Source organism: Drosophila guanche, unplaced genomic scaffold, assembly GCF_900245975.1.
Source record: "Drosophila guanche unplaced genomic scaffold, DGUA_6, whole genome shotgun sequence".
NCBI lineage: Eukaryota > Metazoa > Arthropoda > Insecta > Diptera > Drosophilidae > Drosophila > Drosophila guanche.
Genome location: NW_022995743.1, coordinates 14,669,438 through 14,690,167, shown reverse-complemented (window position 1 = coordinate 14,690,167; position 20,730 = coordinate 14,669,438). Strand labels below are relative to the sequence as shown.

General features: G+C 49.1%; 1 protein-coding gene across 3 annotated transcripts; it reads right to left on the bottom strand.

The window, feature by feature from the left end:
• Nucleotides 1-1,186: 1,186 nt before the first annotated feature.
• Nucleotides 1,187-16,245, bottom strand: LOC117591895 (BTB/POZ domain-containing protein kctd15). Of its 3 annotated transcripts, none has more exons than XM_034285281.1 (5): nucleotides 16,227-16,245; nucleotides 10,964-11,026; nucleotides 2,604-2,711; nucleotides 2,010-2,509; nucleotides 1,187-1,873 (listed from the first exon to the last, which is right to left on the bottom strand). In XM_034285281.1, exons 3-5 carry the CDS (start codon nucleotides 2,696-2,698, stop codon nucleotides 1,440-1,442), a joined length of 1,029 nt encoding a protein of 342 aa, XP_034141172.1. In that variant the 5' UTR covers nucleotides 2,699-2,711; nucleotides 10,964-11,026; nucleotides 16,227-16,245; the 3' UTR covers nucleotides 1,187-1,439. The 3 variants fall into 3 exon arrangements, with proteins under 3 accessions (XP_034141172.1, XP_034141170.1, XP_034141171.1); XM_034285279.1 differs by lacking the exon at nucleotides 16,227-16,245 and adding an exon at nucleotides 11,543-11,568; XM_034285280.1 differs by lacking the exon at nucleotides 16,227-16,245 and adding an exon at nucleotides 11,235-11,509.
• Between the last annotated feature and the right edge of the window lie 4,485 nt (nucleotides 16,246-20,730).

The window sequence follows — 20,730 nt, the reverse complement described above, 5'->3', positions numbered from 1 at the left end:
CTCCAAATGTTGTGTGAAGACTCATGTGATATCACACTGAATCAAGTTTGTTTCAAAAGTTCGGCCCGCCCTATTTCGCCCCCTTAGATGATGGCAGATGTAGAAAAAATGTACAATGTAAAACTCGAAAAAAACAGATTCATGTGTACTGAGTACCGGGTATAAAAGTATATATATTATTCCTTTCTTGGACCTAATTTTGTAACTCACCTCAGTAAACTTTCATGGCAGCCCAACAATAGGCAAGCATAATCCAGGCTGCACGTTTGGTCTCCCAAAAGTAGGCTGCTAGCAATAATGAGCTGAAATAATTTAATGCACCCGCTCAAAAGCAGGCTACACGTTGGTCACTTTGTGGCAACACTTTTCCCGCTAAGGTCCCACTGAAATGGATATGATGCACCGCCAAAGCAGGCAGAAAACACAGCTGGAAGTACACATAATTTCTGTTTTGCTTTATTTAATTATTCAATGAGACATTTCGAATGGATCTGCTATAGAGGGGGGACGTGGGGCACAAACTGCAGTTTGTTGAATATCTTGTTGTATCTATGTGTATACTCGTGGTATCTGCATGTAATTGGATGTGTATTATAAGTGGTGTAGACTATTTAGACATCGGTTCGTATATATTGAAAAAGTTATCCATAGTTTTGTTTTACTTTCATAAAAGTTCAATTACATCAATTATGATTAATGTTAATTTACGATAGTTTTGTGGTGTTGATGTGGATGCGAGGAGGCATCACTCCCAGCGGGAGTGTGTGTGGCTGTGTTCTACATTAAGACAATCTCTGTTTGGGGTTGTCTGGCTAATTTTATTCAATTAAATAACTCAAGTTAGTTGTAGCTTGTAGTTGTAGGCGGTACTTAGAGGCAAACAATATTCTGTACGACTTAAAAGCAATTTTAAAAAACAAAATCAGTGCTGGGCTCGTGGCCCACTAAATCCTAAAGAATACTAAACTCATGAGTGTGTCTCTGTGTGTGTGTTTGAGTGTGTGCTGTTGGGCGTGAGCGGTGTGTGTTTGTGTGAGTGTGGGCATGGCCCAGCAAACTTAATTGATAAACATTAAATAACATTTGGATTCAAATCTCGCATCCCCAGCATAGGATCTAAGCATAAAAGACAAACTACAGAGCGGCAAAGCGCTCTTCTTACGATTAACCCGCCCCCCACGCCCCACATGCCACATGCCACATGCCGGTTGCCACATGCCACTTGCCACCTGCCCCTAGAGCAGCAATTAGTGCCTAGTTCGTACATGGATTACACGCCCACGCCGCAGAGAGACTTGGCCGCGACTGCTGCTGCTGCTGCTGCTGCTGCTGCTGGCCAAACCTGCACCAGACACATAAGCATCTGCATCTGCATGTGCAGATGGAGTAGGAGCCGTAGCTGGAGCTGGAGCTAGAGCAGGAGCAGGAGCATGAGCCTATCACATTGGAACGCGCCGCGCCAGCAGATACTCGGAGAACTGCTGCCCCCCGACACTGGCCTCGATGGTGAAGCCGGCATTGAGGAGGCGCGTCAGCACCTGGACCGAGTTCAGCTTACAGTAGCCATTGAGGGGAAAGCGGATGATTTGCCCCCAGTCACCCTGGTTCCAGGACACGCCGCTGCGACTCGACTGTGTCGCCTGGCTGGCCTCAGGGAAGAGTTCATCGAGCAGCGCCCGTTCCGCCGACAGCATTATGCGCTCGCCCAGGTCCGGTGAGATGTGCAGAGCCACGACCTCGTAATTGCAGTCATGCGACGTGCTGGTCCGTGGGCTTGTCTTAATGTGGCGTGCCGGTGGAGTGGGTGGCGCCACCAAATAGTTCCCATTGCGTACACGATCCTTGCGCATGCTCTCCAGCTGCTTAATCATCGCTGCAGGCGACACGTAAACATCATCCATCCAGAGCAGGAGACAGAGAGCAAGAGGAAGGGAGGGGATAAAACGCATATTAACTCCCTGTAAACTGTGCGAAGAGAGGGACAACGAGGTGGCTGGCTGGTTACTTACGTTCCACTTCGTAGTAGCGTGCCTCCTCCAGCAGCAGCTCCAGATCGGGAAAGTCCTCGGCCACCAGAAGTCTTGAGTTTCTCATAAAGTTCAGAATGTGACGGAACATGCCACCATCGCGATCGATGAAGTAGTGCTGCTTCAGCGAGTCCAGCACAATCGGTATCTGGCCGTTGAACAGCTTCGCCAGCTTCGATTCCGGATACTTGGTGAGCGTCTCCAGGGAGCTGGTGTAGATGGTGCCGCCCACATCGATGTGCACGGGCGCCGTGTAGCGGGAGGCGGCCGCCACGCAGGGTATGCCTGTGATGGGCTTGTGGTTGCCATGCAAATAGGAACTGGCCCCCGCCGAGCCGGCGCCTCCGGCTGCAGCAGCTGCCACAGCGGCAGCGGCCGCCGCCGCCCCGGGCAGCCCCAGCGGCGTCACTGAGGAACTGGCGGGTGGCGTCGGTGTGGGCGAAGAGGAATTTGAGATCGTTGGCGAGACGGTGGGTGAAGCACTGCCAGCGATACGAATTTACGAATTACGAATGAGTTTTGCCCGAGGATAGGGGGAATGAATGCTTCGTGTGTGTGTTGCCATCGAGGACTCACCTGATTTTAATGTCGCTTCTGGCATAAATGCGGCCCGTGGATGACAAGTCGCGTGGCTCCAGGGCCTTGACATCTCTTTCGCGCTCTCGATCCATATCGCATTTTTTCCTGCAATTTCATTAATTGTCCAAAAGGTTTGATTAGCTTACAAAACAGATCGAAAGCCACACACACACACACAACCACAACCACAACCACTCTCCATACACACATAATAAAACTAATCATGAGAACCAATTTTGGACTCCAGCAACGTTGAAGGACAGCAAACGTGACAACGAAAATGCAGCAACGCTTGCAGCCACACAGCCAACCACAGGGCTCGTTCCGTTCCCCATAAAGGTTCACACACAGAAAGAGAGAGAGAGAGAGAGGGAGAGAGAGAGAGAGAGACAGGGTCTGGGACAGACTGGCTTGGGTACATATATATTTCATATGGCCCATAGTCTTGGGCCGATTGTGTGGGAATATTTGGTTTTTCATTGCGTTTCCATTGGGGCACACAACGATCCGTCCACCCCTCGGGCGATCGACTCTCCGCAGCTTGGGTCGTGGACAAGACAAAATCGCCGTACCGCCATCGGGGATGGAGGCGGGGCTGGGGGATGCAGTTAATGTTAACGGCCATCGAATGCATCGCTTTGGCCGTGGATGACTCTGTGCCTGTGCTGCCGCAGCCGCTGCCGTCATTTAGCCGCAAGTGTTGCAAGTCGATTTTCACACGAAAATCACATTGTTCGGAGCATCGTTATGGATGTGGGTGGATGCTTAGGGGAGCTGCAATGGTGGCCATGTGGGATCCTACACTAATTATGATGTGTCAGTCGAATGCGTGCCACTCCCCTGCACGTATACGCAATGTGGAATGCTGCCCCACCTAATACCAAGAGGGCCTTGCAGCTATCTCTATCCGTACTCATTCGTGCAGCTGCCTCCACATCAAATCATCATCATTCGTTTCATCAGGATCAGGATCAGTTTCAGTTGCAGTTCCCCTCTCCCGACTCTCCCGAGAAACAGACACAAATTAATAAAACTCAATCAGGTTTAACCTTTGCCCATCCTCGTCGCAGTTTGACAAATGTGCCTCATGTTTTATTGCACATTAACCGGAGTCCGACTCTGACTGACTAACCGATGGACGGACGGAGCGATGCTCTCTCCGCAGTTTTCCTGCTAATTAGGCGACAGCTGATGGAAAGCAAGAGTTACTCTGTAGTTGCAAACGAAGAGAAGCTGCTCCCAAGAGCACACCGATAGGGGAGTTCAGTTTCGAGCCTTTTAGTCCCATTGATTTTCTGTCCAAAGAGCATCCGATCTTCGCCCTGTTCTATCTCCACTTCAGCTGGCATCTATCCTAAACAAGTTTGCGTTTTTTTCTCTAAATGTTTGAGACCCCGCGGCACTCCGACTGGATCTGGGGCTGTGGCTGTGGCTGTTTCTGTGGCTTGAGTTGGGGTTGGGGTTGGGGTTGGGGTTGTGGTTGGGGCGGGGGCTGGGGCTGGGTAATTACGATTTGATTAACTTTAACTACATGAACATTCAAATGCGAATGAGCACGGAAGGGGAACGAGAGGTAAGCTATAGAGAGAGCAAACACGAGAGAGTGGTAAAGAGAGAGAGAGAGATAGAGAGGGGTTTATGGCAAATAAAAATAAAAACCAAGAGCAGACCCGCAAAAAATTGCACAAAATAAATGTCTGCAAGGCATTCTCATGGCTGGCACACAGCTACAACAACTGGAGGGGTTTGTGTGTGGCAAGCAGAGGGAAAGGAAGAACCTATCCAGAGAAATAAACTGAGGGTTTTTATTAATTTATGGCAATTATAAGCCGTGAGTAATGCGTTCAATCAAACAATGGATATTCGTTTATGGCAAAATGACTTAATAGGTGCCCCAGTGCCAGTGCCAGTGCCAGTGCTAGTGACAGTCCCTGGCAGCTGCACCCTTCCTCTTTATCATAAAACATTCCCCCTAGCCACCACACTCCCTTCAACGATTCCTGTCCTGCTGCAGCCACAAAATATGCAATGCCAGTGCCTGGCCTCTTGCCACACGGCCACACAAACAATTCAATTTCAATTGCTTTGCGGCCCACTTGAGCAGGTGGAACAACAACGACACACACACACACATGGATATGTGGACATGTGGACACCCAGAGCCTAACGGTATTGTATATAAGACAACCACTGCAGTTTGCATCCTATTCTAGTCCATTATCGCCTGCGGCTGTATCTTTTCTATGCCGTCTAGCAGCAGGATGAGCACAGCAGAGCAGAGCCGCATAAGCATAGGCAGTGGCAGTGGCAGAGGCAGAGGCAGAGGCAGTTGCAGCATGCGGCAAGGTAAGCTGGAAGAGAACGAACCGAACTGGTGCTGCAAAGAGGGCGGAGTTGGCAGAGTTATTCGCAGCGCCTTTGGTTACACTTGAGCCGGAGTCTCATTGCTGTCGAGCCGAGTCGACTGTGAGAGATGAGCGCGTGAGGCGTGATTCCTCTGACATCTCTTCGAAGCTGCAGCTGGAGCTGCCATTAACTCTTGGCATTGCACATGGCCGGGAAATATCTTCATTCCGCGCAGCACTGAATTTCCTTTTCCACAAGCAGAAGACACACGGAGGGCAGGAGGTGGCAGTGCCACACCGACTGAGCTTATTAGTTTGGCATTGTGCGGATTGAGGTGGGTCTCTCGGTCTCGGTCTCGGTCTCGGTCCAGATTGATTCTGTTGCTCCGCAGCTCCTCTTTTGCGGCTGCCTCTTTGCCTGAGGGCGAAACATTTTCCAAAAAGGAATTATGGACAAAAGTGGCCGTTGGCACATGCTCAATGCTCAATGCTCAATGTTCGATGGGGAATCCTCATGGTGGGGTGGAGGGAGGGTGGACATGGTGCTGCCCAGGCAATTGCCCAAACAACACGACTACGACCACGACTTGTGGTCCAGGGCTGCGTAGTTATCGCCAGAACAGAAAGTCCCTCCCAAAGCCAGGACAAAAGCGAAAACAAAAGCCAAGAAATGAGCTAAAGTGCACCCCCCCCCCCCTCCCAAAACACACACAGACACAGATAAAGGTAGAAACACACACCTAGGGAGGAGAGTGGTAGAGGGGGCAGGGGATGAGGTCGCATCAGACGTTGACGACTGCGACTGCGACGCTGACTATGTAACCCTAGAAAATGTCCTGCGGCCAGCCAACCTTCCGCACACAAAGGCCAGACCAGACAGCGTGAGTGTCCTGGTTGCAAGAGAGGGCAAGATAGAGGGAGCAACAGAGAGAGAGAGTGTGCCATGTGGCAGCTAAGCCAGAGCGAGAGGAGGCGAAAAAGGGCAAAAGCTGACTAGGCCCCCGGCGATCGTTTGGAATTAGTGCGGAAATCATGGATGGATACGGAACGAAACCAAGCAAGGAAAGCAAGCCAAGCCGAGGACCTGCTTGTGCTGCTCCAGCTCCAGCTCCAGCTCCAGCTCCAGCTCCTGCTCCTGCTCTTCCCAAGGCGACGTATTTTACTACAGACAAGTCCCGTCCATGTATGACCATTCCAATCAATGGCCGCCACTCGGTCTGTGCCTCATTTGGTCGCCTGCACCGGGGCTCCACTGTAGCCGAGTAAGGTGCTTGGTGTTTGGGATTGAAACTTGGGGTTTTCAGCCCGCTGCCTCCTCCTCCGTTCCTTCGTTCCTCCTTTGCTCTTCCACTGGTCCGTGGGTGTCCTCTAGGGCTTTACTGGCTTTTACATGCGAGTCCATGCATGTGTATGGGGAGCCTCCTCATTCATTTATCCTTGCAGCGCCAAGGGCAACGAGCGGAGAAGCAAGCAAGCAGCAGCAGCAGCAGCAAGCGGAGTAACAGAAACAACAACAAAAGAGCAGGAACAGAGAGGCAGCAACCGCAGCGGCAAGGCAGGGTAAGGCAAGGGAAAGGATTCGTCTGCCAACTCCCGCTCAAACTCTAGCTTTGGCACAGGAAGGGCAGGCACAACTTTTGCGATTGGTAGGTAAGTCGAGAGTCGTGTCCGTTCCTGGCTTTGGCTTACCATCCCCTCTCTGCCATATGTGTGTGTGTGTGTGTGTGTGTGTGTGTGCTCTGCCTGCATTTAAAGATATCATACCCAAAGTTCTTCTCGGTCTCACAGCCCCAATGCTCCCCAGGCATTGCTCCTCTCCAGAGAAGAACAAAAAAGAATATATAGAAAAATAAAAAAAAGAAGAGAAAACGAAGCAAAACGAAAGTTTTCGAGGCAAAATCTTATCTCAATTTTAAAACGCTTGCGGCACAAGCTGTGCGACTCAGTCGGCGTTGGCGTTGGCGTTGGCGTCAGCGTCAGCGTCGGTGGTTGTTGCAGTGGATTCCAGCTCGAAAGTTAATATGAAAACATTGAGAACCCTTCTCCGAGGCACAGCGTGTGCGAGTGTATGGTTTATGAGAAGATTTATCTGCAAACTGCAACACTTGCAGCAGCAGCACGAGGCAAGATTATGTTTGCGGGGCGAGGCTGAAGCTGTGTAGGGGAGCGGGGCAAGGGAGTTCCAATTAGGCAAAGACTTATTCATGGGGCGCATAAGAACCCAAAACTTACGACTCCAGGGAGCACCCCACATGGAGAGTGGGAGGAAGAGCTCCTGAGATAAGGGAATGTGGCGCGGTTTGTGTATATAAGCAAGATAAACATAAAGTTAACACACACACACACACACACAGATAGAGAGAGAGTGAGGAGCGTTGGGCAAAAAAGAAATCGGCAAAATGTCCTTGGGGCATGTTGCAAAGAATCCAATGCCTCAAGTGATGGCTCCCCCAGCACGATTTGCGCTCGTCTCGCAGTTGGCCAAAAAGCAAGAACCCAAAAATCAAAACGCTGATGAGCAGGCAAATGAAAAAGTTGGCCAGAGCCAAAGTAAAACACAAAAAGCCAGAACTAGGAGTCGGAGTCGGGTTGCAGTTGCCACACACACACACACACACACAAGCACACAACTTTGGCGTCCTCGTCGGCGTCTTTTGCCCAAAGGGTCCACAAACTGAGGCAGGAGTTGGAGTTGGAACTGAAGCTTTAGATGGAACTGCGGCATATGGGAAATCAGTCCACGCTCCGCTCTGTGCTCTGTGCTCCATGCTCCGTGCACCGTGCCCTCTGCCCTGTGCCCTGCACTGTTGCCTGCCGCAGCTACGAAAATTGTTGGCCAAAGTTGCAGACTGTGTGGGCCATGGCATGGCAAATTGTACAAATATATGCGATATATATATGAAATATTTGTATATACACACACACACACACACACACACATGTGTGTATGTGTGGATATGCATTTGTGTTTGTGTGGAAACGAAGTCTGGGGAAAAGTTGAGTGAGTGAGTGAGTAACTGGAGTCCCGGCATGCTGGTACATACACTGAAGCAGCAGATATTAAAACGCTGCGAGGCTTTCAAAAATAAACTTTGAAAAATTTATTAGAAAATATTAAATAAAAACGACGATTGCGCTGCATATGGCTCACTCAGCAGCAGCAGCAGCAGCAGCAGCATCAGCAGATGAGGATGAGGCGGAGGTGGAGCGAGCGAGCTCCACATATGCAGAGCAAACATTACTCAGGCAACTCGCTCGCTGGCAGACAATTCCCGGCTCATGGCACAGGGCGGAGAGTACAAAAAAAAAAAAAAAGGAGCTGTACCAACAGCAGCAGCACGACGACAGGACGACAAGGAAAACAAGAATAAATCTATTCAGAGGAGGAGAATATATTCTATCTGGATAGTAGCGTGCGAGTGTTTGTGTTTGTATCTGCAGCTCTGCCTTGTTTTTATTTCTGCTAAATTCGAAAATTGAATTGTAAGTCAAAAGCGCAAAGGATAACGCAGGGAAAACGCATGCGAAATTGCCGTAAAGGCAAACATTGCGCATACGCAGCGTTGTTCCACAGCACCACCAACAGGAATGGGGTAGATGCTGCAACAGAGGGCGGTAGAAATAGAGCTATGGAGCCCCAGTGATTGCCAGTGATACTTAATCAAGTGTACATAATAATTACCAGCCAAATTTCCGCTTCACCAGAGCTCAAACAATGAGCAGCGCAGCCATTCGAATCGGAAACCATTCAGCCATATCCTCACGAGTCCTGGCACTGCAACTGCAACTGGCAGTTGCACAGGCAGCGGGGCAGGAGGCCTAATTGGTGCAATTTGAGTGTGCATATCGCATATCGCATATCTCAGGCACTGCCACTGCTACAGCCACAGTTGCAGCCGCGCCAGATGCAGATGCAACACAAAGGCCACTGAAGCAATACGGTCTTGCCATTTTCAGTGGCAGCGGCGGCAGGTGCAGCACCCATTGAGTTCGAGTACTCTAGAGGACATGCACGATTTGTAAGAACGAGGCGAAAGATGAGAAAATAAATTATGAGAAGAAAATAAACAATAAAGTAAAGGCTTCAGAATTCTAGGCAACTTTCAATCCAAATTTATTAGTGAAAATCTGTGCATTTAGTTGGAAATATAGCAAGGAACCAAAGGAGTGAGTAGCTAGGAGTATTTTATGCGGAAAAGCCACACGAAATAGCTACAAGAACACATATTATTGAAGAGAGTTCCATTAGTTATTATTGGCTTGATTTTTGGTCTCTCAGAAGTCATCAAGGAGTTCTATCATCGCCATTAAGAGGTCAATCCGTAGTCGTGCCACCACACTGAGTGGATCGTTGCCTTGCTGCTGAGTGGCAAATTGCAGCGCCATGTTGATGCTGGTAATGATGCCGAATTGCAGCTTAATTAACACACAGCGTGTTAAGAGCTTTTGTGCTCCGGCTAAAGCCCAGTCCTTCGGCGGACAGGGAAGGCAGTCATTCAAATCCAGCCACAGCCGCAGCCGCAGCCGCAGCCGCAGCCGCAGCCTTTGACTATTGGCACGTAATGGAAATCACTTTGCAACTGGAGTAGGAGAAGTGGCAGTGGCAGTGGCAGTGGCTGGAACAGTAGCAGCAGCGGTGGCAGGTATAGACTATGTAAACGCGAACCCAAGTAGCTGAAGCCTGAATCCGCAGAATGAAAACAAATTAGCTGCCGAAGCGGCGCAGGCAGTGGAGCAGGCGGCAGCAGCCGAAGCCGACAATTGGGAAAGGCTCTGCTTGCCGCGAATTGTGGCACAGCGAAGCTCGCAAACAGACAGACAAACAAACAAGACTTTGACTGCGGCTCCGCCCTCTCGCACATGGCGAAGGGCACCTTTTGTGGCAGGCATGCAAAAAGTAAAGCGAAACGAGCACAAGATGAAACCAAAACCCAAAAACCAGTTGCTTCCACACACGAGGCACGAGACACAGCCACAGCCGCAGCCGCAGCCACAGCCACAGCGACAAAATGAGAGAGGAATAGTGAGAGCGAGAAGGAAGGCTAGCGAAGGTCGCTCCTTGCTGCTCCTCCTCCTTCTGCGGGTTTCCCTATTTGAATACAAATCCGCAGAATGCAGCTCGCCCGCTTTGAACTTTGCCTCATGACTTGGCTCCGGCTCAATGGGCAGACGGGCAGAGGGATGGAGGGATGGAGGGACAGAGGGATGGAGGGACGGAGGACTACTCTCACGGACCGTCGATTCCCTTGCTAAACGAAAATTGTGTTGTATTTCGGTATGTACTCTGCCCCGAGGGGTCATCTTTTGGCCGCTTAGTTTTCGACCAGCCACAATACAACGAAAGCCAAAGCCAAGCCAACCAGCCAACCAGCCAGCCAACCGGTCACAGCTGCCCCTCCTGCTACATCCCCACCAGTGCCCGGTCCATCCCCTTCTCCGCACCATCTGGCAGAGCACCATCGTATTTTATAGCCTTTAAGGTAGAAAAAATAATGCGACTCGTTCTCGTCTGCACACATAACTCAGCCGCGGGCTAAGGTTGCCCAAAAGCGCCTCCAGGGTATTGGGTATGATTTTTTCGCCTCTCTCCCTCGAAGACCCACTCCACTCCACTCCTCTCCTCTCCGCTTCTCTTCTTACTTTTGTTTATTTCTCCTTTGGTGCGGGCACAGAGAGCACTTGAGGCATAATTTTTTTTTTTTTTTTAAACAGTCTTCGTTTATGGCGCACATTTCTGACTTGGCATGTGGGAGAGACGAAAATCAGATGCCTGCGGCACTTTTGGCCAAACCAAACCAAACGAACAACAACGGACGGGGGACAGGAAAACAGGGGCAAGGGTAAGCGTGAGGGAATCAGGTCTGGTGGCATGCAACTCGGACTGCTGTCGATGCTGTTGTTGTTGTGTCAAAAATTCGTTTATTACAGAATCTTTTTTAAACTAATTTATTGGCCAGCCGCTTCGAGGCGGGCCGGCACTTTGTTGGCAGTGGCTGAAAGGTTTTCGCTTACCGTTTGGGGCAGGAGGAATCCACCGTCAACGGTGATCGTTGATCCAATGCAACAAACGGAGTCCTGTGCGGGAACGAGAAATCGAAGGAGAAGTGTTAGTGGAATGTTTGAAACAAGAATGCGATGATCAAAGAGCTCTCTGTTCTCCTCTCTGTTATCACATTTTAATATTGGTAACAAATAATCTGTGAAAGTCTCTCAAATTATAAAGATCGTGTTCAGCAGCTGATAGAGAATGTTTTTAGGGATGGTTATGGTTTATGGAACTCACAAAAAAGTCGGTATATTTAGGAAATGCACTTTAACTCTTTTTTATTACAACGCGCGCGCAGATAATTTATTTATTTTCGCCTCCAATGTGGGAATCTTTGGATCGAATCGAGTCTCGTCACTGGCTTCTGGATAAAACGTTGATCAAAAAGGCGCGCGCGTAGCGGTTCTATCTATCCGTTTAACTGTTTACTTCCGTTTCCACTCGTGGCGAACGCGCAACTGTTTCGTGTGAAAGTGTTTGCCGCTAGTGTTGCTGCCTTTGCCACTGTCAAGCCAAGCCAAGTCAAGTCAAGTCGAGAGCTTTACCTTACTTGCATTTACGGATGTTGGCTGTGAAATGTTCACGAGTTTCGGGACGGCAAGTCCGTTGGCTGTTGTGCGATGCGGTTGCGTCTGTAGCTCGGCTCGACCGTGTTGCGTTCGAGCTTGAGTTTGAGTTTGAGTTCGAGTTGTGCGCCTCCCCCACCGCTGCCTCAACACAGCGGGTGGAGTTTGTTGCTGGCGTCTTCTGTACGTAGACGACCTTGAGGGAGAGCGAGCGAGCGAGAGAGGGAGAGAGAACCAGTAGAGGTGTGTGTGCTGTATGTATGCTTGCGTGTGTGTGTGTGTGTGCGCTGCGTGTGAGAGTTTAATAGTCTATTTCCGGTTTAAGTGCCTGCCACTGTTCTCGCTGCTGCTGCTTTTGTTGTTGTTGTTGTTGTTGTGATTGTGGCATGCAACATAAGCCGATGTTGCAATTAACCTGGTAACTGTAAATAGAACAATTGACCTGGCTTGCAAATCGTTGAATGGATTAAATGCATGTGTGTGCCTGTGTGTGACTGTGGGTGGAAGTACAAGTTCATGGGGCAGGGGCACATCTGTTGGCCATGCATGGATGAAGGGAACATTGCAATGCATTGGTATTGGTACGAATGCCTGTAACACAAGTGTACGCTGCCTACCCATTTCCAATAATTGTAAATATCAAAGTCTGATGTGTGTTTGCGACACTCTTTCTATATATTGTATGTACTTTTGCCTCTGCATACATATGAATGGGTGCAAGTGTGTGTGTGTGTGTGTGTGTGTGTGTGTGTGTTCTTGTGTTAATGACAAAGCATAGAACGCTGGAACGCCGCCGGCCAAACGAAATGAAACTTTGTGCGGCATCAGCTCCAGAGACTTTGAAGCAGAAGAAGAAGCAGGCACCACCAGCAGCAACGGCACGAAGAACGGGCCAACAGCCAACGGCGCCCGGGGGCACACAACGAGCGACGACTGCGACTGCGACTGCGACGACGACGAGGATGAGGACGGAGGACGGAGGACAGAGACGGTGGCAGCTGAAATATTTTGTTGCCCCGCGGCAATGCAAAGAAAAACTTGTGATAAATATGCCCCAGGCCATGTTTCAAAACACAGCCAAAGAGCCAGCGGGAAAGAGTAGAGACAGAGAGAGAGACACGGAGAGGGGGAGCCAGAGAGCGACAGAGCTATGGGCATTGAGCTGGAGAGAATGTACGTTCTGTGAGGCCTGCAGTTAGGCAGCTGTAATTAAAATGAGTGCAAACTCTTGCCCAACCACCACCCAGCCACCCACAACGCACGCCCACTCGTCTTCCTGCCACTGCCCCACCACTCCTCCACTCCTCCACTCCACCACTCCACCACTCCAGCGCCCAACCCACTCTTGCAGCACTGTCGCATCATTTTTCATTGGCAATTGTTTGGGTTGGATCTCCCCGGGTCACATTCATTTCGTAGTATATGCAATGCTCCGTCATAATATTGCACTATTTGAACACGGCTGCAGCCACTGCCAGTCATTGCTGCTGCTGCTCGTGCTCCTCGTGATCCCTCACAGAAATGGCAGCGTGACACGATGCTAGACAGCGTCCCGGTAGTGCATCACTCACGCTGCCATCGCACGTGTCCCCACTGACATTTCAATTTTTCATATTTTATCAGAGCTTCGGCCTACGACGAGTGGAAATTGTTGCAATTTTATCGCTCATTTCACTCATTCAGGCTGGCTGGAGGGTTGGGTTGGGTGAACAGTAGTGCCGATGCTAGAGGGGAGAGGGGAGAGGGCGGTGCTCTTTTATTGTTTCAAGCATGCGCCAGTGGCTGGGGACGAGAATGGAGAAGTCGCCTGGCAGGGAATTCCTTTTTATTTGGATGTCGCTTTGTGTTTTTGCCATTTTAAATATTTTTTTAATCACAAGCTCACGCACACCACTCCCCCGCCCACACCCACACCACACACACAGAGTCCCATATGTACGTCTCATACATATGGCAATACCAATATTTCAAGCCAATTTGCTGCAGTTAGCCGCGAGCGGACTGCCAACAAAATAATTCGACAAAATGTGTGCGGCGCGCTTTATGCTTTATTGTTTGGATCGCCCAAGGGGGTCACAGAGAAACAGAAAGAGAAAGAGAAAGAGAAAGAGAAAGAGAGGGAGAAAGTGTGAGGGGATGAGAACAGAGCAAAGCTGCAGCATCTGCAGGACTCCATTATAAAGCTTATATGTACATGCACATGTACTGGAAAGAGTGCAGAAATCAACGGAGACATTACTCCGCCCGTTGCCGTTTTGTAATAATTTGTTGATGGCTTTTTAAAGTAGCCCATCTCCATCGCCATGCACAGTCTGCATCGCCATGCATATTTATTCATGACTTGTGCATTTGTGTGTTAATCAATATACATATACAAATGCAAATGTACAGAGAGTGTCTGTGAGAGAGTGGGTATCAGCAAACAAACAGTTAAATGCCAGCGCATACAATATGCTGACAATATACGCAGATTTTCTTTGTTGCCCCATTTTACTGCTAGCACCAGAGCATCATCAGCATCATTATTGTGATTTTTTATTATTACTATTATTAATGTGAATGTGTTGTTTGGCTGTGCACACACAGCACCTCACGCACGCACACACATGGAGAGAGCTCATCAGAGGGACACATTCCGCACTTTAAACAAGTAAAAAGTCACGCAAGGGTTGGCAAGTCGACGAAAGGATGTCCCTTGAAAGATGTGTGAATTGGCTTAATAACTCTCTCTTCCAGCTAAAGTTTCTCTCTTGCTTTGCGTGAAACATTCACACCGATTGTCAAGTAATTTCCATCAAAAATGGAATTGAAAGGTTTAAACATGTGGCTGTACTCTGTTGCATATCAATGCATTATACCCTTGTTTACCACCAAGTTGCGGGGTACAAATAGATGTATATATATTTTGTATTATTAACGATACTTGGCGAACACCACCAGCAATAACAGCAACACCAATAGCAGCAAAAGCAACAGCAAACCGCAACACAAATATATATGCATCACACACACACACACATATTTATGTGCATATGTGTGTATGCATGAGTGTGTATGTAGTGTGTGGATGAAAAGGCTCATAAAATTCACAATGTCTGGCCGCGGGGCTTTTACTTAATGATGCCATTTTTGCCGCTGCGGCCTGAAATTCGCGTTAAATTTTTAACGCACGACCGAACTGCAGCAGCAGCAGGAGCAGCAGCGGGGCAGGGGCCACGTATCAAGCATCAATTCATCCATCCATCCATCCATACAGCCACCCATTCGTCCATATGTGGCACAACATTTACATTAACATTTGAATGGTAATCATTTTACAGCCATCAGTGCCCCATGATGAAATTTATTTTTACAATATAGGAGCTTGTAGCTCGCCCCAAAGCGGAGATAGCGGGCGATATTTGGGGCACAAGAATACTGCCAGAAATAAGGATCAAATCACAAACATATCTCTGGAGTTGTACTTGAGACACTCATTCAACGTTTCTCTTATAAGCACTCGGAGAGTGCTCCTCTCTTTGGCTTTCCTTTGGGGGAACTCCCATGGCATTATAGTGACCCCCCACCCCCCTGGTGAGAGCTCTCATGTGAGAGTGGCATCAAATTTAATTGTGGACACTTATAAGCTGGGAGGTTACAAGTGATGGTGGCCAGGAGTCGATTGCCGACATCCTTTTGTCATTAGCAATGCGTGACACTTGTCATTAACTGCATAATGATTCATTCCTATGCAGTTGGCTAACTTGTCCGACTCTGACTCTGACACACACACACATGAATAATAACTGTTCAAGTGTGCAGTGTATGTGTGTGTGTGTGTGTGTGTGTGTGTGTGCATAATTTTAATGATTTACAAACTAGCCCGTTGGCGCTTTTAGCTCGAAAACTGACAGTTGATATCCAAAGACAAGCAGAATGAGGGGAATATAGCGCAAAAAGAAGATATAGCCGCGAGTTATGAATGGGAGAGTCGGCCAGAAAGGGAGGGCAAACATACCGAAAGAGCGAGTGAAAGAAAGAGCAGGGACCAGTTCTTTATTTCCAGGTTTCGTAGGATGAAAGGGGTGGAACAGAGGCCAGCGGCCAGAGAGAGATGGCTGCAAGAACGGAAAAGGATTGCTCGAACATGCAACCAAGAATGCTCCAGGCAATGCAGAGGCAGCAGCAGCAACAGCAAAAGCAGCAGAGGGACAAAAAATGTGGAAGTTAAAAATAAGTGGGGGGCTTGGGCTTGGGCTCTCGAGTGGCTGTCGGCCTTTGCAGTTTGCATATAATGAGGGTCTCTCATGGAGCGGCATGCCCAGTCTCTGCAGCTGCGGGGCCTGGTTGTCACCTGGCACCAGCTGCTCGACAACCCATTTTGGGGACAAAAACTGTGATTCTGTGCCAAGATCGTAATTATAGTGTAGGCTTTTTAGTTTTGTTGTTTTTAAATTATATTATGCTGCCTCAGCATTGCAATTTATGCCCGGCCGCAGCTGTGGCAACAGTTGTTGCAATGTACCTGACCCCCGCCGCCATTCCAGCCCCCTAATTTGGCACAACACTTGTGCAAACACGTGTCTGCCTGCCATCCCACAGTCCTGACACGCCGCTCCGCTCCGTGCAACAAGTTTCTGGCAGCAACAAAAGCAAACAAACATAAAAATCAACTGTTATTCACCTGTTCCGTTGTCCGTTGTTCCAACAGCAAAACACAAACACCGATCCAGATACAAAGACACAAACACACGCGCAGACACAGAGACAGAACCACAAGCTACACTCTCAAACACTCTCGAACAAAACCACTACGATGGAGCGTGGAGCCCAGGTGCATGGAGCATGGTGCAAAGACAACGAGCGTCGTGTGTTTTGTGGCGTCTAAAACAGTTTGTTTTGTGGGGTCTGTCGAACATGTTGCATCGAGCTTGCTGCGAACAAGTCTGTGCTGGCTGCCCTCAGGATGTTATCAGCCGCAACATAAACACAACCGCAACAACAACGATGACGACGACGAACAGCAACAGCAACTAAGTATCCATATCCTCTTCCTCTCCTTCCCCCACTCACTCTCTGACGCTCACATTGGCTGTTAGCCCATTTACCAAACCGGGCTTAGCTTGTGCCAATGTACATTCGTTGGCAGGTAAGGCAGTGCCACCTGAACGTACGCTGAGCAGCGGTTGAGTTTCACCTCTGTTTCATACGCCTTGGCTCGTCAGACCACGAGATGGCAATGTTCGACGGATACGACGGCGACGACGACGACGCCGACATTCCGCTCACCTCTCTTCTCTCTCCTCTCCTCTGCTCTTTCGCCTTGCCCTGGGGCGTCCGCTTGTAATTATAATATTTCAACCCAAATGTGACCTGCGGCCATGCGCCAATGATGGATTTCAGCTCTCTGCCGCAGCCGCTGTCGCTGCGTAGCCTCTGGTGATGCTGCTGCTGCTGCTGCTGCCCCTGCTCCAGCTCCAGCTCCTGCCCCCTTGCCCCTGCATATAATATAGCATATATATTGCTACATATATATTGTTAGCTCTGCTGCCGAAGACGGCGGACGGCGGAGCGATGCGATAGCCTGAGTATCCAGCAGATACCAGATACGAGCACGACCAGAGGTGCGCCGCCGTTGTTCCGGGGTTGCTATTGCCATTGCTGTGCTGCTGCTGTGTCTGTGTCTGTGTCTGTGGCATGTGGCGGTGGCTGCGGCTGCGGCTGTTGCTTTTGTTGCTGCTCTGCAATTTGTGGCCCGGGGGCAAAGCGGATTGGCCTGCGGCCAGACATGTGAATAAAATTACATTCACTATTTTATATGCCATATGTATGTAAGTACGGCGTATGTACATACATATACATATATATGTATGTACATATGTACATAGAATTATATTAGCACTCGCACTGGCATTTATAGGTTTATACGCCAGTCAGAAAAATCCTACGGATGTAGGTAGAAATAATTGAATTGGCACACAAATAATCGCATTGGAGCTGTGGCTAAAGATGAAGATGAAGCTGGCGCTGGGTACCAGGGCAATAACAAGATTAGATCACTGAGAAGAAATCGCCGCTGGGCAGCTGGCAATGGAAAAGGGTAAAGCGCAAACGATGCTGCCACTGACAAACCACAAAACCAGGTCCGAATGGCCAACACCAACAGCAGTCTCCCCAGCGCACCGCTCACTCGGTGTGGCTCTCTCTCTGTGGCTGTGGCTCTCCTCTGAGCGTACGGCCAGGTGAACATTAATCAAGCCAAACAACCAAATAACTTATGGCCATGGCTAATAGAGACATTCGGCCAGCTGGCTCTGACTCTGACTCTGACTCTAGCTCTGCTTCTAGCAAACATTTCACTTTTGATGAAACGAAGAGGTTAACACCAGAAAAACGAGTCTAGTACGTACATAATTATTGCCTTTTGCTCAAAATAGGCAAGATAACTGATTACTCTATCCAATGTGCTGGCTTTTTGGTCATTCAATTCAGTTGCTGAAAACATAAAGGAGAGTGACTTTTCGTTAAAAATTCTGTGAACTCCGACCGACCTCTGACCCTTCTGCTTTTGCTCTTGATTCCACATTCTCTCCTTCCCTTCCCTGTCCGCTGCTGTGTGGAAACAATTTAATTCAGTTACATAGTCTGTTGAAAGAGTCTTGCGGCAAGTGTTGTGGCATGTTGCATTAAAGTTCAGGCCATAAGTAGCTGTGCCGCCTGTCTGTGTCTTTCGGCGTCAGTGTCAGTGTGTGTGTGTGTGTGTTTGTGGTAATTAAATTGACATTAATTAAACTTACGCGTCCTGCCACTGCCACAGCCACAGCCACAGCCACAGCCACTGCTCAAGTGCCGCTCATTAAGCAATTAAGGGATAATTATCAGCGGCGTTGCCTTTTTGCAATTTTCATGCGCAAAGTGTTAAAATCACTTAATAGGTGGTGGCCCATAACGCGTCGAGCTGCCACAGCCTGGCCCTGTGATGCTGTGTGCTGCTGTTTCTGCTGCCTCACCTTGCCCCGTGTACGTGTGGCAAGGTGTGTGCGTGACTCTGTGCGCGTATGTTTGTGTACGCACGCGGCTGTTTGTTTAAGTGTAGCGTTAAACGCGGCAACTGACAAGCCCAAGTGGCGGCAAGGGCGGCAGTGGCAAGTGGGGCAGCAGGGGGCAGGGCACCTGTAAGCAATACGCCGCGCAGTTTCATGTGCAATGTTGAGCCAACAACAACAGCGGCAACAGCAGCAGCAACTAATAGGCACTGTCCATGGCCGTGGAGCAGAAGCTTCCATTTATGCAGTTATAGAGTGAGCCAGAGACCCAGACGGAGTGGGAGATCTGCATGACACTTTGACAGGTAAAAAGCAATGGCAGTGGCTGTGCCAACAACAACACAACCACAGCCACAGCAGCAGGGCAAGAGGAAGCATTCTCTCCGCTGCCAGCAGCCAGCAGCTAGCAGCCAACATCCAACCGACGAATCAGTCAGTCAGTAAAGCAATTTACAGACATCTGCCACACATCTCTCCCCCACACACACTGTGTTATTTAGACACCTGCAACAGACAGAGACAGAGGGAGAGACACAGAGAGTGAACGAGAAAGAGCAAAAAAGCGTGTGAAAAGCGTGCAAGTTTCACAATTAAACGGAAGCCATGACCAGTCCACAGACTGCCAGCAGTAGCTGTGCGAATTGAGTGGCCATGGGGAGTGGGATGTGGGATGTGGGGTGGCAGTGGAAAGTGTGCCGCCGCGTAATCTAGTGCATGAATTAAGGTCAACCATAGACGCCGTGATCATAGTTAATGATTCGATTGGCACCCAGCCCAAAGAGGAGTTTCAAGGGTTGCTCTACTAATTTTTTCTACTAATTAAGGACAGTAATAGATCTGCTAGGCAGTACTGGGCCCCGAGCAAATCTACCTCCCGCACTCAAATACCTGAAAACTATTCAAACTCTTAGGTATCCACTTTCATTTTAGGGCCCCACCTGACATGTGACCCTTATCATCTCCGGGCCACAACCAGAGACAGAGACAGAAACAACGACAGCGACACGACGGTCATCCCCAATCGCATTGGCCTCCGCATCCTCCACATGCCGAGCCTCAACCCAGAGCTAGGCACTTTTAGCCTCCAAGCAAATACAGCAAAAGGCCGCTTGAATTCCTGTTTCTGTGTGCTGCTGCTGCTGCTGCTGCTGCTGGTGCCTTTGTGATCTGCCTTTGTGGTTAACCCCCAACACACACCTCTGCCTGTACCCTTGGCTCTGACTCGGACTCCATTCGCCATGTCCCACAGCCATATCCAAAACTCCAGCTCCAACTCCAACTCCAACTCCAACTGTGGGTCTGGCTCCATCTCTGGTCATAAGCGGATTGGCCCCGGAGGTGTAAAACTTGTTGTTGCTGTTGCATACTTTTCGAAAATGCCTGTCAATGCGTGACATTTCATATTTAAGTTATAATCTGCATGCATTACTTTTTGGTAGAGACACAGCGACAGAGACAGAGAGAGAGAGGTAAGCAGAGAGGAGTTGTACTTCAGAGGTTACTGTTGTGGCATGTGGAAATTTAATGGCAGACTAAATTAACTCGAGGCTAATATTCAATATATGTAGGTAACAGCCATATAAGCCTCGCAAAGTGTCTCTCTCTCTCTTCACTCCTTATATATGTATGTACGTCCATATGTACATACATAGATATATTATTTCTCTATGTCTATAACTTGGGGATCCCTATGATAGGATGTTGAAATGAGATTTAGATTGAAATGTTGCCTGCTTTAGAAATTAAACAAAAACTTATTAAATACCTTCGAGCCATCAAGTTGCAATTAATAACGGGTTTATCCCCCTAGCACACCAACAGCAAACGCTCCCACCATCCCTTCTAACTGTTGCCGCGTCAAACATGTTGCAAACATTTTAACCTGTTTCCATGCTTATCAGAACGAACGGCGAACGCATCTAAATTATCAGAGCAGAGCGCTGCTCTGCGCTCTCTTCTGCCGGCATGATAAACACAACGAAGTTCCGTCCTCCCACCCATCTCCCGCCAACGACCCAGCCACATCAACGAACATGTTGCGTCGCAGCATCGTTTGACGGTGGGTGGAGGTAGGCCAGAATGAAGATGGACAGGAGGGGAGCCCCAAGGCCAAACACACCGAACCTTTGCATGAGCGAGAGG